A 17612-nucleotide genomic window follows, 5' to 3' on the forward strand; every position below is an offset into this window, starting at 1 on the left:
GTACGAAGTGCCCCACCAACGCCGAGGTCAACATCCAAGCTGTCGCCGCCCGCCCGCCCGCCCGAAGATGCAAGGGGGGGGAATTAAGTCACCCCCGAAAAGACGACCTAGCCATTTTTTCGGGGCTCAAAAAAAAAAAAAAGACCCGGCCTTATTATATGAGAAACACGGTACATACATACATACATACATACATACATACATACATACATACATACATACATACATACATACATACATATTGTAATGACTGGGGCTTTTTACAGTAAATGAGAATATAATATAGTTTTAAAAGATATGATGTTCAGTATCTATTAAAATTATAATATTGATGGATGAATGATGAATGATATAGAGCAGGGATATCAAACTCAAAGACTGCAGGTTGCTTAGATCTGGCCCATGGGGCTGCCCGGAATCAGCAAAGGACCGGTCCACAGTGCCTCCACCAGAAAAAATGGAGCGTGCTGCCCTCCCAGGTTCTGCTTTTGACTGTGACAGCTTCCTGTTGCCCTCTGCCAACAAAAACAGAGCTTGGAGGGGCCAGGTGCATCTCCCCCAAGCTCCATTTTCACTGGCAGAGGGCAGGAGACCATCAGAGCCGAAAATGGGGCTCGAGAGCCCTTTTTTCCTGACAGAGCGCTTGGGTCACACAGATGCCCCAACACGAGTGATGTCAAGCTGGCCATGCTCACCCTGCCCCCCCCCCCATTCCACCCCCCCCCATCCTCCTGAGGTCAAATACAACCCTGATGCAACCCTCAATGAAATCAAGTTTGACACTCCTGATGTAGAGAAATGCTTTTAATAACCAAGATAGCAGTATTACTTCGGGTAGTATTTCAAAGATTACATACCATGATTTTTTCTGTCTACCATGACCGACTAAATTTAAAATACCCTGCAGGATAGGAGGTAATATCTTGAAGAACTTTTATATAACACATACTTCAATACATTTCAGTTAAATAATTGTGTGTGTGTGGTGTATGAATATATGCATTGTTTTTTCCTTTCCAGTTCTACAACGAATTGACTGAAATCCTATTGAAATTCCAAAACAAATGCAGTGACATTGTGTTTGCCCGCAAAACAGAAAGAGATGAACTTCTGAAGTAAGCCTTTACAAATACTGTAAAAAAACCTTGCTTCTGGCTACTGCTTTTAAGGAAAGAAAGCTTTGTATTTAAAACAGCTTAAACTGAATGTTCCTTCACATAATATAGATTTGTCAATAATGGCTGAGCTGGAAAATAATAGGAAATACTTCTGTTTTACAATTATCAAGATGTTGATTAGTTACAGAATCATTATTTATGGTTTTGTAATATATAGAATTATAGAATGTTTTCTAAGTTCAGATATTTGCTTGGTTACCCTTAAGATAAAAGCAACTAATGTGCAATTAATCCAATTTGATTGAACATTATATGTATTTTTTTTTGTCTGACAGATCTTGAGGACAATTGTGACCCTGTTTAGTCATTGATATTTGTACACAATGAATATGTTTGCTTGTTCATAAACCTCAAACAGTTGGAGGGTCACAACTTTCCCATCACTGGTCTTCAAATAGTTACACATTAATGTTACCATTACATTATTTTTTAACTGAATTTCCTCCATATTTTGTGACTTACTAGTTCGCTTATATTTATCATATACTGCGGTTACTAAAATATATACTGTTAGCCATCAGATTTTATGAATATAGATTGAGAAGCCTAGTTCTCATTTTCTGCATTCCCTCTACTGTGCCTGCTATTTATGCTTATAAACAGACTATATTCCATCTTGAGAGTTGGGGAGCATAAACTGAAAATCTTTTGTAGGTGCAAAAGCAGTGCTTGAAACAAGACCTAATATTTTAAATCTGGAGTATTGCTTTAATATTTTTTTTATAGAATTATTAAGATTCCTTTAAAAAGTTCTATTTTTGTATTTCTTAAATACCTTTTCATCCAAGAAAAACACTTTTCTGTGAGACCCTAAATCTAATTATGTCAGGCTCTGGCTAGGTGAAGGTGAATTTAATTAGGACTTGACTTGGAGTGAATATTAATTTGTAGTTTTCCCTCTCGGACACTGAAACCAAGATCTCAATATAAAATATATCCCGAGTGATCTACAGTAAGCTAAAGTTCTAATTCTCCATGTTCACCTTTCATTTTTATTAATGTGTTTCTTTTAAGAGATTTGCAGCAGACTATTGCCAGAGAACCCAGTGCTCCTTCTTTTCCTTCTGTGCCTGCATATCAAACTGTTCCCTCTGGGGGAAACAAGCCCTCTGCATCCTCTACTCCAACTCCAGCTCCCCGAACCAATGTGGTAAGTAAATCAACAGTAAAGTTGTTGTTTTGTACTTCCTCTGTTTCAGTCAATTCAGTAAATTGGAAGAGCAGCCTTGTATGCTGAATACTATATTTTAAAAAATTGCAATGCAAAGCACGGATGAAAAAGAATCTATTCATAGCCCAAATAGATGAGAGAGAGAGAGAGAGAAAGAGAAAGAAAGATAGTATTACGTTTCTCTAATCAAAATAGCATTTGAAAACTATTCTACTTTTCTTGATAATTGATAATTTTGAGATTTGAGATTTGGTTTTTCTAACAAAATTCTAGACTACATAGAATTGTTCTGTGGTTCTGTGGTGATGGTAGCGGTGGATGAAGCAAAAGAGAAGGGATGATTGATAGGACACAGGAACAATGAAGTGTTTAACCCTAATATTGCCTTATATCCACAGCTTGATAGTGATTGTGAATATTATGTATCATTTGGAGATTAAAGCTACTGTATTTGCAATTTAGAATATAATCTATTTTGTGATGCTATGAATTGCTATCATAAATATATTTTGTCAAATTTACTAGTTAGATAAGAAAGATGAAAGATCATCCTTGATTTAAATAAGTAATTTAAGAAAGGCTTCTGGTCTTCCGGTGACATCTTCCTCATTGACAGATCGGAGACCGTGATCGTCCGTGGCTTCGATCTGTGCTCTCCCGTCAGAGGGCCCCGATCACCTGCATTTGGGGCCAGAACCATCCTGTAGGGGTGGTGAAGAGGGGAGAGACCGTGAGCTGGATAGAGAGGAGCTGCATTTCCATTCCCTGGCTAGACATTTTATTCCCCTCCGAAGACGGCTGTAGTGGTGGTTAATATGGCCACCCTGAAGCGGAAGAACTAACCTGGATAAGATTGTGCAGGAGCAGTGAAGAAGAGGACAGCTTGAAAACCGAGCTAAACAGGTGCAACATTTAAATATAAGATACCCCAGAATTAAAATTTTAAGGAATTTATGAGAGACAATTAAAGTGGCAGCCAGAGAAAGTGAAGAAAAAACGTTTGACAGCTGACAGTGACTTTGAAACCTGAAAGGAAGAAGCCAGAAGCAGATATTTGTTTAAATTGGATAAATATATGATCTTGGCATCAAATAGGCATAACTAAAGCTGAACTTGAATGTGTCAAAGAAAAAAATAAAAAATAGTATTTGTATATTTGGACTTATTGGAACTTTGAATTTCTAAAGCTCTAAATAGAGAGAAAAAGAGAAAGGGAAAAAGGATGGAATTTGGATATAATAGAGAGTGCCATCTAGTGGTAAAAGAAATTAAGAATTTCTATAACCTGTCTCCTACAAAAGCTTATTTTGATACAAAGTAAGTAAGACCTTGTTAACAACAAAATAGAGACCCTGGAAAATGAAAGTGGAATACTGAATATTAAAACAAAGAAAGAAGCAGGAAGAAATTAACGGGATTGTTTGGTGTTTTTGGCATAAACTTCAATTCATGGACATTAGATTATTTGTTGAATCCGGGAAAACCTGAAGAGGAATTAAGAAAAGCTGATCGTTGGAAATAAATTTTATAGACATTGGCTGATTCAAATTACTGGATAATTGTGGACATAAAGAGTAAAGAAAGATATATAAATATACATAGCAGAAGTGTTTAAAAATGGCAGAACTTTTTTTGGAATTAAAATGGAACTAAGAAATGTGCAGGAAATACTACAAGAAAAAGGCAAGTTGTTTGGTTTTGCCTTACAGTTTTTAGAAAAGGCAATTTTAGAGCATGAAGAACAACAAGGAGTGCCAAAAGAGGAGGAGTTGATTAAAGAAGAGGCCATCTTTAATGAACAATTGGAGCAACGGATATTAAAGCAAAGGGAGAGAAGAATGGGAATTAAAAACTGGAGATTTGAGGAGGCAATTAAAAAGGAATACTTTGAAAACCAAACAAAGCAAAAGGAAACAGCAGAAAAGGGAATTACAGAAGGAAGCTTTAAAGAGGGAGGGGGATAAAAATCGGAGTAAGAAAAGGAGGGGAAAAAATGAAAGGAAAAAGAAGTAAAAAGAAACGGAACCAGGAAATAAAGAAATATGGAAATCGAACAAAAATGAAAAGAAATTGTTTATCTAAGACAGGGGTCGCCAACTTTTTGGACCTCAGGGACCACCAAGCTCATAATTTTAGATCCCAGGGACCACTAACCAGTTCTATGGGTGTAGCTTAATTTGTGGGTGTGGCTGGGTGGTCATGTAACTGGCTGGGCATGGCTTGTATGTAAATATTATAAATATTTATATAAATATTGTTTTTTTTTATAAAAAAGAGCAATTTTTACACAAAATCAGGCAAAGCAGGCAGATTGAGTTGCTCACAGAATCATTCAGTGATCTATCTATCTGCCATCGGCTAGCTCAGTCTCTCAAATTTGCTTGTTGTGAGTCTGCACTGAATTTGCTTGCAAGCAAACCTTCAGTCCTAAGGGAGGTTCGGCTGTACAGAGCCGAAGATCTAGAGACTAGCTAGAAAGCAAGAAATTCAACCATTCTCCCATGAGCTGTTCAGAGCATCTAGAAGTGAGGTGCTTCAGTCTCTTCTGGAAAGGCTGGGCTTAAAACTCCGGGACGCTCCTCCACGGGACTCCTCCTCAGCGTCCCCTAGTTTTTAGCTCAGCCTTCATGGTAAGAGGTTGTGCACTCCCTGACTGGAACGGCTTTTCTCAAATTCAGGTTTGATCTTTAAAACCCTTCACCATTTAATTCGGTTTTTCAGGCTTTCCCCTCGATTTATTCAAAAAGCAATAATTCTAAAACAGTTTCCCTCGTAAATTAGCAGAGCCTGCCACTCCGCAGGCAGCTTGAGGCTATTGCCTCAAGAAACAGCCTTATCTACCCTTCCGATCAGTTTCCCTCGTAAATTAACGGAGTCTGCCACTCCGCAGGCAGCTTGAGGCTATCGCCTTAGGAAACAGCCTTATCTACCCTTCCGATCGTCTGCTCTGCGATTAGAACGGAACACTCGCAGCCGTGGCTTTCCTGGCTTTGCTGTTTTCTGACAGCAGCGTTTAAATCGCAATTAGAGCAGCAGTAGCAGCGGCTCGTCAGACGGCTCAGGCTTAACACCGGTGATTCCGCTTCCCGCCCTTTTCAACGGCTGCCTCAATTTCGTGCCTAATTACCATAGCCTCCATTCCTCGCTGGTTTCCCTTGCTGGGGACCGAGGTAGTAACTTTCCATTGTGCCCTTCCTGGATTTGGCTATCCTTCTGGCTAACGCAGCACTAAACGGCTACTCATTATACAGGCATTTCTGTGCATTTGCCTTTGAATCATTTACTCAGACGGAAATTGCGAGTGACATTTATATTGCGGGACGTTTGTTTCTGACAGGCAAGGACTCACATCAGAGCCTGTAATAGCTGGTTTCCCTTGCTGGGGACCAGGGATCCGGAGTTTTTCTCTCACTTGGAGCACTTGGGGGTTTCCCTTGCTGGGGACCCTTAGATACTGTTCACCATTTAAACTCTTATTCCTATAAACATACAGTCTTACCTTCCTGGAGGAGCGTTCTAATTTCAACTGCAGGGGAAGGCATCTCCCCAAAGTTCAAATTTCTACCACAATATCAATAATAATCATAATAAATTTTTAAAAAAAATTTAAAAAATTAAATTTACATTCAGAGGCAAGACAATCTATCATACAAAATGGAACGTGACAACGCTTTCCGCTCCAAGCCAAGTAAGTCCCAAGACAAGCCTGTGGGCCCCAAAAAGGCCTCTAAGGCAGCAGATAAGGATGCCCATAGAAGGCACCTAGCATTGGAAAGACAATTGCAAAAACAAGCCAGGGAGGCAGACAAGATGGCTATGACACAACAACCTGATCAGAACCCAAACCCATTGATGGGGCCCTTGGACTTATCTACCCAGCCCAGACAGGCTGTTTCTAGACAACCCCCCCATAGGCACATCTCCATTGAGCACTGGCCAGCCAATTCCTGAGGCAACCTTCACTCCTACAGCCGCCGGCCTAAGACAGGAGGAGGGATTACCTGAGACTATTCCCATCGAAATGAGACAATGGATGGAGATGGCGATTCAAAGGGGCATTGCGGCTGGAGTTCAGCAATCCATCCGGACCAGACACTTCTCGACCGCTTCGGATGCGGGATCCCCGTCCGCCCGCTCCTTTGGGCATACCCAACAACATCAATCTCAGGTGTTCCAAATATTCCTAACATACCAGCCCAGGGCCTTCAGGAGGAGGTGGACTTTGAGGACCAGGAGGTTTCCATGGAGGGGGGGTCGATCCATCAGATGGACTTGTGGCTGTCAGAGGCTGACCCGCTAGAACGGGGAATGTCAGATGATGATGGCCTCATTCCAGACCAACCTACTTTTTCTGGCCTTTTTTGCCAACACCTCTTTAAATCTTTACTGTTCAAGGCAAAGAACACCGCTAAACTAGGCACATCAGACCCTCATCCATTGCCAACAGAGTCTCAGGACGAATCCGAGGACCTAATATTCTCGCAACCGGCTAATCAGGCAGAAACTATCCCTGTCCCTCGTATGTTTGCTGAATTAGTACAAAATCAATGGGCATCAGCAGCATCATACCCAGCCCCAACAGGGTACGATAAGCGATATTTTAATTTGGCACCAGAGTTTGCAAATTTTCTCAAAATGCCCGAGGTGGATGAACCCATTGTGGCACTGGCCTCTTCTTCCACTTTCCCTAATGACGCCGAGGAAGCCCTGAGACCGGAAGACAAGAGAGCAGAGTTAGCACTCCGTAGGGTGCACGTTACTGACACCTGGGCCATTAGGGCAGCTACAGCTGCATCCTTTTTTACATGTTCCTCCCTCCGATGGCTCTCCCACCTGAGGGATATATTGCCGGCGTCAAATGTCAGAGCTCACCAGGACATAGATAAAATTATGGCAGCCGCAGAGTTCTCTGCCAACGCCACATTTAATACAGTCAAATTCTCGTCTAGGGCCATAGCATCTCATGTATCAGCACAGAGACTGCTATGGCTCAGGCATTGGCAGGCGGATACCAAGCATAAATGTAAGTTGGCATCAGCCCCGATATCGGGGGATAAATTATTTGGCAGTGTCTTGGAGCCCCTCCTTATAGAAAATAGAAACAAGAAAAAAGTGCTTCCCCCTCTTTTTCGTAGGTCTGAAAACAGAACGCCCCAGTCGTTTCGAAGGGGTTCCTTTCAGTCCTACTATCAGGGCCCCTATGTTCCCAGATCTCAGAGAACATCAGGCTACAGGCCCAGTTTTAGACAGGATAGGCCTGAATCTTCCGATAGAGGTCAGCGGGGAGGCTAAAATAGTAGAAACCCCAGAGGCACTAGAGGCCAATTTTTTCGTCACCCCAAGTGAGCCCTTGACAGCAGTTCCCATTGGAGGGTGGTTAAAACTGTTTGCTGATCAATGGGACATCTCTACCTCTGATGTGTGGGTCAAGGACACTATTAGGTTTGGCTTGGCGCTGGAGTTTCAATCCTCCCCCCCGAACTTTTTCATTAGGAGCCTTAGGTCCATGGACCCCATTAAGAGGGCGTTGATGCAGGAGGCTATCAATCATCTTCTGCATATTCGGGCCATTAGAGAGGTCCCATCTGAACAGCGGGGTCAAGGCTGTTACTCTCTATTGTTCGTGGTCCCAAAGAGTTTGGGGGGCTGGAGGGCAATTCTGGATCTCAAGCGTTTGAACAAATCATTGGTTTATCGAAAATTCAAGATGACTATTCTCCAGTCCATTCTGCTTAGCATCAGAGAGAACGATATCATGACCTCTATAGATCTCACAGAGGCTTATCTACATATTCCAATCAGACCTGCCCACTACAGATATCTTAGATTTTGCTATTGTGATCGGCACTATGAATATATCGCCCTGCCATTCGGTCTGGCTTCGGCCCCTAGGACTTTTACCAAGGTCCTCGCGGCATTGGCTGCCTCACTCAGGATCAAATCTGTTCGCTTACAATGTTATCTGGATAATATTTTAATTTTGTCATCTTCCAGACATCAAGCAAAATTGGATACCAAGTTTACTCTGGAGACCCTTCAGGGTCATGGCTTTTCCATAAATTGGGATAAAAGCCACTTGATCCCCTCAACTAAGCTAGTTCATTTGGGGGCAGTGATAGATACCGTGGAGGGCAAGGTCTTTCTCTCTCAGGACAGGTTAAACAGTATTCAGTCTTTGGCCAAAGAGATCAGGGCCTTAAAGAGGGTTTCCCTGGCATTGCTGTCTCAACTGTTAGGGAAACTGATTTTTTGTATTTCCATTGTGCCTTGGGCTCGATTCCATTCTAGAGAGCTGCAATGGTTCCTGCTACCTTTCCAGCGATCCGGAAGAGCCACCTCCAACATCCGGATAACGGTACCGTACAACGTTCCCCGATCACTCCGTTGGTGGTCGGAAAAAACGATAAACAAGGGGTGCCCTTTCAAGGAACCTCACAGGGCAATGATCACAACCGATGCCAGCCTGGTAGGATGGGGAGCTCACTTCCAATCCCACACTGCACAAGGAATTTGGACTATTTCCGAACAATCACAAAGCACCAACCTGTTGGAACTGCGAGCAGTTCACCTGGCCTTACACAGTTTTCTACCCCTTTTCCATTCACACCACTGGTCTTGACAGACAATACCACAACCAAGGCCCACGTAAACAGACAGGGGGTACTCATTCCAAACTTCTGACTCTGGAGACGACCAAGTTGTTCAAATGGGCCGAGGCCAATCTGTCTTCACTCAAGGCAGAACACATAGCAGGGGCATTAAACACACAAGCAGACTGGCTCAGCAGGGCCATGATAGATCAGTCAGAGTGGCGCATACACCTGTCTGTCTTCCAGGAAGCAGTGCGGAGGTTTGGGCAACCAGTGATCGATCTATTTGCCTCTCCTCTCAACGCCCAATTGCCCCGCTATATCTCAAGATACCCGACTCAGGGGGCGGAGGCCGTCAATGCCCTGCGATGTCAGTGGCCTCCCGGGCTTCTATATGCGTTTCCTCCACTCCCGGTAATACCCAGGTTGATCCAAAAGTTATTGGAGGAAGGAGCGGAATTGATATTGGTTGCCCCTTACTGGCCCAGGCAAACGTGGTTCACAGATTTACAGGACCTGTCGAGAGAACAACCTTGGAAAATTCCACCGTCGAAGGTTTCCCTCTCCCAAGGGCCGATACTTCACCCGAACCCACAATGGCTCAGTCTAGGCGTATGGAGGTTGAGCGGAGCCATTTAAGGGCCCAACAAATTTCAGAGGATGCTATTGCCACTATTCAAGCATCCAGACGGGCCTCAACAAATCGTATATACGAGGTCACGTGGTCAGCCTTTTGTCGCTGGTTCCAGGGGTTTAAGATCGACCCAACTACTCCATCAATAGGACAATTATTGGGCTTTTTACAGGAGGGGTTGACCAAGGGCCTATCTCCAAATACTTTACGTAGACAGGTGGCAGCTTTAGCCTCGGTGATAACCTGGGGTGACCTCTGTTCCATAGTGCATCATCCACATGTCCGCAGTTTTCTCAAGGGTGCTGCAAACTTACGACCTCCTGTAATTCACCGCTATCCCACCTGGGATCTCAACAAGGTGTTAACCGCACTTACAACTGGTCCGTTCGAGCCTCTAAGAACCACTAGTCTTAAATTCCTGACATATAAGATGGCCTTCCTAATTGCAATCACATCAGCTAGAAGAATCTCCGAATTGGCGGCATCGTCAATGCCTAAGGACCTGTGCGTGTTTCATGCGGACAGAGTGATTCTCCATTTGGATCCATCATTCACTCCTCAAGTAAATTCAACCTTCCACAGAGCGCAGGAGTTGGTCCTTCCAAATTTCTGTCTGAAACCATCTCATAGGCTGGAACATCAATGGCATAGACTTGACGTGCGAAGGGCCTTAAGCATCTATCTTGACCGCACAGAGGCATTTCGAAAATCTGAGGCTCTATTTCTATCCTTCAACCCATCCATTTTAGGACAAAAGGTGTCATCCACGACCATCGGTAGATGATTGAGAGCCACCATAGCTAAAAGTTACGAATGCCAGTCCATCTCAGTTCCTAAGGGCATTACAGCCCACTCAACAAGGAGTGCGGCAACGTCAGCAGCATGGGCCACACAGGCCTCCATAGACGAAATTTGCAGAGCGGCAGCTTGGGCTTCACCATCTCCCTTTGTCAGAAATTATAAAATTGATGCCTATGCCTCAGCGGACACTTCATTTGGCAGAAGAGTCCTGCAGAGGGTCCACAGAGTATAGGAGTGGATTTCGACCCAGATGGAGTCCCTCCCTAAGGAGAGGCCAAGCTTTGGTATGTCCCACTTCTGGATGCTCTGAACAGCTCATGGGAGAAAGGGCGTTGGTACTTACCTGATACGCCCGTCTCTGTGAGCTGTGAAGAGCATCCAGCCCCACCCATTTCTTTCCGTCTGGTGGGGTTCCGTTCCAGTCAGGGACCTAGATTAGGTGATGAGTTCCAGACTTTGGCACTCAGTCTTTGCAAAACTGGGGGACGCTGAGGAGGAGTCCTGTGGAGGAGGAGGAGCGTCCCGGAGTTTTAAGCCCAGCCTTTCCAGAAGAGACTGAAGCACCTCACTTCTGGATGCTCTTCACAGCTCACAGAGAACGGGCGTATCAGGTAAGTACCAACGCCCTTTTTCTGCTTCCTAGCTAATCTAAATCTCCCCGCATAGCAGAACAGATAACTGTCGGAAAAAGGAAAAATAGCAATTTAGCAGGCAAGTTTGCCGGGTAAGGAGTGAGTGGGCGGGGAGGGTCCCCGTGAGCCATGTGGGCTGAGCAGCCTTGTGTTTCTGCGCAGCCTGGATTAATTCCTTTGGGGGGTGCTCTGGGGGTGAGATTTCTCTGCGGACCATCAAAATTTTCTCACGGCTGCAGCCCACCGGTTGGCAACCACTGATTTAAAAGACATAGAGACAATGGTTAATTAAAATTAAGAAAGGGGATTTTGCAAGGTGATGAGATGTAGAATAAATGTATTAGAAGTAATGAAATTATTTAGTAAGTAGGAAAATATAGATTACCAAAATAGAGGATTGGAATTGATATTTTTCTTTTTTTGTTACTGGAAGGCTGTTTTTTGTTAAACTATATACAGAAATAAATGGAGTAAATGTGAAAAAAGAGAAATTATGATAGGTTTATTAACTATGTTTAATGAATTTATAGAATATGGTTGAAATGAATTATGAGGATTATTGCAATAAGATTAGTATTAGTTATTATGGTGAATGGAATATATTAATTTCTCTTCTTGAAATTATAAATGCTTTTGATGTAATTGAATAGGAAAGTACAATGCAGAATCTGACAGAATAAAAATGAAAATACATTGTTTATTTAAAAGTCAGAGATAATGATTAATTAAGAATTAAAAAGGGGAATTCTTTAAGGTGACGAGGTGTAGAATAAATGTATTAGAAGTAACAAATTATTTAGAAAACAGGAAAATATAGATTATTAAAATGAAAGATTGGAACTGATATTTTTTATTATTGGAATATTTGCTTTTTGTTAAACTACACAGAGATAAATGGAATTAATATGAAAAAAGAGAAATGATAAGTTTATTAATTATGTTTAATGAATATTCAGAATATAGTTGAAATGAATTATGAGGATTGCTATAATGAGAATATCAGTTTTTAAGATGAATTGAATAGATTTTTTTTTTAATTATACATGTTTTTGATGTAATTGAAGGGGAAAGTACCATACGGAATCTAACTTAAAAGGTATATATGTTATGTAGTCGCTAGGATATTTTTGTTATTAATTTTTGATAATTAAAAAGTTAAATGATTATTGGGATTTAAAGGGGAACTAATTAAATGATATATAACGCACACTCCAAATTGGTAATTGTAAGGGAAACTTTTTTGAAATGTTTAAACCGAGATGGAATTTTTGAAATAATGAAATAAGAATATGCGATGAAATTGCAAACCTGACAGATAAAAGTATAAAGTATGACAAATATGAAGATATGAGAATTATTTAAAATTAAAAGAAATAGGTTAAGAAGTGAATTGAAAATTTATAAAATAAGCTTGAGGAAAGTATCTGAGAAAACTAATAGAAAATATGTAAAGTAATGATAAGATTTGAATTTAAATGTGAAAGATGAATATGTAATCAAAGTCAGGTTTGTATGGAAATGTGAAAACCTGGAATCATGCTGTTCACTAAAAAATATGTTTTTAAAATGTGGAAAACTGAAATAAAATGTTTACAAAAAACAAAGCAAAGCTTCTTTTGAATATTTAAAAGGAATCTATTTAAATAATTTTTTCTCATTATGTGTCAATTACATGTTTGTGGTTTTAATCAGTCTTTCAGGACTACGATTGCCATAAATATAAAATACAAAGAATATAACTGTACTTCTAACTTAGATTATATATCATTTTGTTGCTTAGTCTGGTAAACCACAGCCACCAGCACGTCCTCCTCCACCAGCAATTTCTACAGCACCTGTAGTCACTGCTCCTGGTTTAGCAACTACTGGGATATCACCTGCTCCCGTGGGTTCTGCAGCTAATGTAGCTTCTTCACAGGCCCAGGGACCACCTTATCCAACATATCCAGGATATCCTGGGTAAGTTTGCAAAGATGTGAACTAATTAGTATCATATTGTGATGGAATGTGTGAATGACCTTGGGAAACAAAGGGAAGAGAAGCTGCCTAGGAAACAATCAAACGAGAGGAGACCCCAATGGATTAATAGTCAGTGGAAGAAACTTTTGCCATAATTGATCAGGTGATTAAAAATGGCAATGGGAAATTTGTATCTTCAGACTTGCAAAATTCTGTTAATGTAGCCTTACAGTAAAGCAGAATTAGTTCAGCTGGTCCTATTTCCTATTTGTCTACTTGAGAGTGCTAGCATATTTAGTTAAGACACTTCTGAACTTAGTGCCACTAATATTGACCATAATAGATGTAAGGATTGTCTCTCCTCCTAACTTAAGAAAGTGAAGATTCTTGAAATGAAGTATTTCAAAAGGACTCTTTTATTAAGCAGAAGTGAAAGCAATACATTCAAAGCAACATCTGAATACCCTTAGGCAAGACAAGTAGAATTAAAAGCATTAGAAACCCCTCCCTTTAGCCAGATGTGGATTCAGCCAATCCACAGGTGTGAAGATATTATTGTACCGGCCACTCTGAGAAACAGATAAGCATACGTTCCCATGGCCATCTTCCTCTGGCTTTCAGAGTGAAACAAGCCACATGGCCCTCCCCCCACCACATTCCCCAAGAGGTGAGAATATCTCAGGGCGCTTAGACACCAGGATACAAGTTATAAAATACCAGTTGTCACAGGCAATAGTAATGAATCAAATTCAAGCCCCACCCCCCCTTCTCCCAATTGAATGGCAGTATTACTTTTAGGGATCTGAAAATAGATTTATGTATTAAATGGTTTTAGTAATAATAATAGTTATAATAATAGTTTGGAAGAAAGCCAGTTTGTGGCTCTTTAGTGTTAAAGCGCCACACTGTGAGTTCTATCAAAGGGACTCTTTTCCAGCTCACAACATCAGACTTGAGAAACAAGCCAGTTGATTAATTCCTGTGGCAACCAGTGGGTCAATGCTTAACTGATCCAAAAAATAAAAGTGGGACCTGGTCTTATGGGAAAATATAAGAGGAGAAAAAATGTTTTGAGGAAAATAAATAGAACCTATAGCACAATATGCTGATTGATAAGCATTTCTTAAAAAGTAGTCCTTGACTTAAAACAATTTGTTTAGTAACCATTCAAAGTTACAACAACACTGAAAAAAGTGACTTATCACTGATTTTCACATGACTTGCAGCATCCCCATGATCAAGATTCAGGTGCGTGGCAGCTGACTCATATTAATGATAGTTGCAATGTGCCAGGGTCACGTGATCATCTTGTGACCTTCTGAAAATAAAGTCAATGAGAAAAACAGATTGTTTGTGTTACTAATTTAGCAATTGTGACTGTGTTACTAACTTAGCAATTGCAATGATTCACTTAACAACTGTGGCAAGAAAGGTTGTAAAATGGGGCAAAACTCACTTAACTGCCTTGCTTAGCAATAGAAATTTTGGGCTCAATTGTGGTTATACGTTGAGGTCTACTATATTCGTTTTCGTATTTTCTGACAGATATTTTCTCTTGCCTGGTTTCTTAGCAATCCTTTGAAGTTATGACCGGATGTTCCCAAAGCTACTTATGCATCTGGTTTTGAAATTAAAGCCACTGTGCCACATTCACACGGATTCTACAGACTCACTACAGATGTTACAACAACTCCCCCCTCCTCCCTGGTTTATTTCCCCCTTTTCTCATCCTGCTGGATCTTAGGTCTGCTTTCCCCCTTTTCCCTTTGCTGGGTCTCCACAAGAATTGGGCCTGCTTCTCACCCTACCAGGTCCGATTCCTACTCCCACTCCTGTTACTGATTATGGACTAGAATGATACAGAAATTACATTAGGGAAGTAGAGTGGGTGATCTGTCCCTGGACTGTGTGGGTCTATCCCAAAAGTGGACACCATTTTCAGACTGTCTGCTTAATGGGGACCACTTCTTCAAAGGAACCATATGGCCCAGGTGTCAGCTTTGGAACGCTGACACCAGGAACACCAAGGAACAGAGCTGCCTGCCCTCCTTCCCTAATGAGAGCTTTGGAGATTTACCAAAAATGTGTGTGTTATTAGTGAGTGGAGATGGGGAAACTGCAGGACCCAACTGGAATGGAAAGAAGACCCAAGGCTTGTGGGGACTCAGGCGGGAGAGGGAGATCTTGTGGGGGGCTTAGGGCTTGGGGGCTTGAGTTTGCACTAGGCTTCTCAGGGCTTCTCTGTCTCCTGAGGTATCCTGTACTTCACGTAATGACCTGTGTGGCCACATAACCTATTAAGGAGAGCAGCGGTCAAGGTCATAAAGTGAGATGATCTTATGGTTCAGAAATTTGTGACATCAATTCACCAATTCAGTCTACTTGTTCAGCTTAGATGATTTTTTTCTATTTAAAAAAATTACATAAATGTTTATGTAAAATATGAATAACAGGCTAATAATATCTTTTTCCTCCTACGATGTATTTCTCTCTCACTATAAAGTGAGAATGATTCAGAATATAGAATGCAGATCTCATGTGATTGCATATTTGGCTTAGTAACTTACAAATGTCTTGTATAAGGGCTGACCTAAGCCAGAAATAAAGTAGTACAGGTTGTTCTCAATTACTCTTAGTGACTAGTTGAAGTTGCATCAAACCCCCAAAAGATACTTATGACCAAGTTCTAATGGCGTTCCCCCATCTCCTAGTCGTGACAATATTTTGGCTGTTCAGCAACTGTTCTGTATTTATGTCTGTTTGCAGTGACCTGTTGTAACTTAACTATGATTTATAACACTTTATGTTGTGACCAGTTTTTGGCAAAAAAATGGCCATAGTAAGCAATGGATTTGCTTAATAACTGCTGTAAACAAATTAGGTTGGCCATGTGATGATCTGCTTTACAACTATCACAACTGTAATTTGCAGGTTCCACTTGTAAGTTGAAGTTGAAGCCTATTTGTACTTGTAAAAATCCATACGAACATGTGTAAATTATATTTTGACCATTGCATATTGTTTTGATTAATATAAGATAGTTTCTTCTTTCATTGCTAAGTTTGGTAATAGAGGTTCATTTGCTAGTTCTTGCATAATTAGATACTTTCGTGTGTGATTGTTCAGTGTTTAATAGCTTTACGAAATTAAGATTATTTCTGCACACTCTTTAAGATTTTTGGGATAAGTCAAAGCATGAAAATTTCTTCATTCTAATAAAATACGCTTTTTTGTTTTGTTTTCACAGATATTGCCAGATGCCTTTGCCATTGGCCTATAATCCTTATATGTATGGCCAATACAATCTTCCATATACACCATCACCTGGGTACCAAAATCCTGGACAAGCTTCTTATCCAGGACCACAGCAACCTGGATACCCTTATCCACAACAGCCATATTATCCACAGCAATAACATTTCAGAAAAGAAACATTGCTTGTTATAACTAGGAGTAATTTGCAATAAGCATACTTATAATTCAGCTAATGTACCTCACTATATTGAAATGGTTGATAACGTCCTTTCCTATTAATACTCCAAAATACATATTTTCTCAATTGAATTCTGGTTATATCAGATTTGTTGAGAAAGTGGCAAGCTACTACAATATTAAATTAACAGAATTAGACTTTAGTGAAATTCAATTTATGTATTAATTTACCTATACCAAATGTTTCCCTTCTATAAATAAATATTATATAATTGATCTAAAACAAAATGGCACAAGCATTGGTCTGATATAAAATATAAGAGTAAATAGAATTTCTATATTATATTGGTTTGTATTTTGGGTTTGCTTTTAGTTACCAATAAGTTTTGTTTAAAGCATCGTAAATTGTAAGTGCAAAATAAACTGCATAAGATAGTTTGAAAATTATACGTAGATATTTTATATTTGGCTATAACTAATGTATGTTTTGGAAGCTAGAGCACCTTGTTTGGCACTGCTTTTAAAGCTAAAAATTTCTGCAAACCAATCATGGTTTCTTATATTAAGTTCCTGTAATATATAAACAATCTCAAAAATCAATATGTTATTCCAGAATAAGAGAAAATAAATCAGCATATTTTTATTGAATCATTCAAAACCTAGCTTGTAAGGTATTCATTGGAGATGTACACTTGACATTTTGTTATTTTACTTCTGGCCTATCTAATTTTATCTAATTGTGTTGTTTTTTGAAATGCTAAAATTTCAGTTGTCCCCTGCAACTTGCCTTTATCCTACCTCATTACATGTGCCTCTGTATATACAAAGATGATCCTGTGCAACCTACTTTTCTTGGGATGTCTAAAGAAAACTTAAGCTACAAATGTGGATGAATAAAAATAATTACATTTATTTGACCAATTTACTCTGTTTGCAAGGTTTTGAAAAGAACAAGAACCTCATGCTGCAATTAAATAAGATTCTACTAGAGTTGTTTGTCTTAAATCCATAACAAACATCCTGCATTTAAATGTAGTTCATGCCTACATGCCCAGCCGAGAAGTCTTGTGCAGCTCACCAGCATTTTTTAAAAAAGTAATAAATGCACTACTACTGCTGCCAAAAGATACTGTGGATTTCTCAAAATGTCACTGCTAATACTGCCAGCTCCAGTGCTGCTGCTACTCTGCAAAACAGTTGTTATGCATGCCTGGT

The 17612-nt window shown here is 40.4% G+C and overlaps 2 protein-coding genes across 3 annotated transcripts in view; both read left to right on the plus strand.

Moving 5' to 3' along the window:
- PDCD6IP (programmed cell death 6 interacting protein) overlaps positions 1-17314 on the plus strand; it is a 65782-nt gene extending 48468 nt beyond the window's left edge. For both annotated transcript variants that reach the window (XM_087945351.1, XM_087945352.1), the window contains exons 15-18: positions 1021-1115; positions 2193-2328; positions 12787-12965; positions 16213-17314. In XM_087945351.1, the coding sequence (XP_087801477.1) occupies positions 1021-1115; positions 2193-2328; positions 12787-12965; positions 16213-16381 (579 nt within the window). In that variant the 3' untranslated portion in view covers positions 16382-17314. The remainder of the gene's footprint in view (positions 1-1020; positions 1116-2192; positions 2329-12786; positions 12966-16212) is intronic.
- Positions 6295-7719, plus strand: LOC148128896 (uncharacterized). Its single transcript, XM_087945353.1, has one exon. The coding sequence runs from the start codon at positions 6379-6381 to the stop codon at positions 7639-7641; it is 1263 nt and encodes a 420-aa protein (XP_087801479.1). The 5' UTR covers positions 6295-6378; the 3' UTR covers positions 7642-7719.
- Positions 17315-17612: the final 298 nt, after the last annotated feature.

Source organism: Notechis scutatus, chromosome Z (assembly GCF_049901735.1).
Source record: "Notechis scutatus isolate UNSWTSFEM ecotype Mainland chromosome Z, rNotScu1.2, whole genome shotgun sequence".
In the NCBI taxonomy this organism is placed as follows: Eukaryota; Metazoa; Chordata; class Lepidosauria; order Squamata; family Elapidae; genus Notechis; species Notechis scutatus.

Excerpts from the sequence above, each read along its gene's own strand:
- LOC148128896 (XM_087945353.1), top strand. The coding sequence starts at position 6,379 with ATGGATGGAGATGGCGATTCAAAGGGGCATTGCGGCTGGAGTTCAGCA.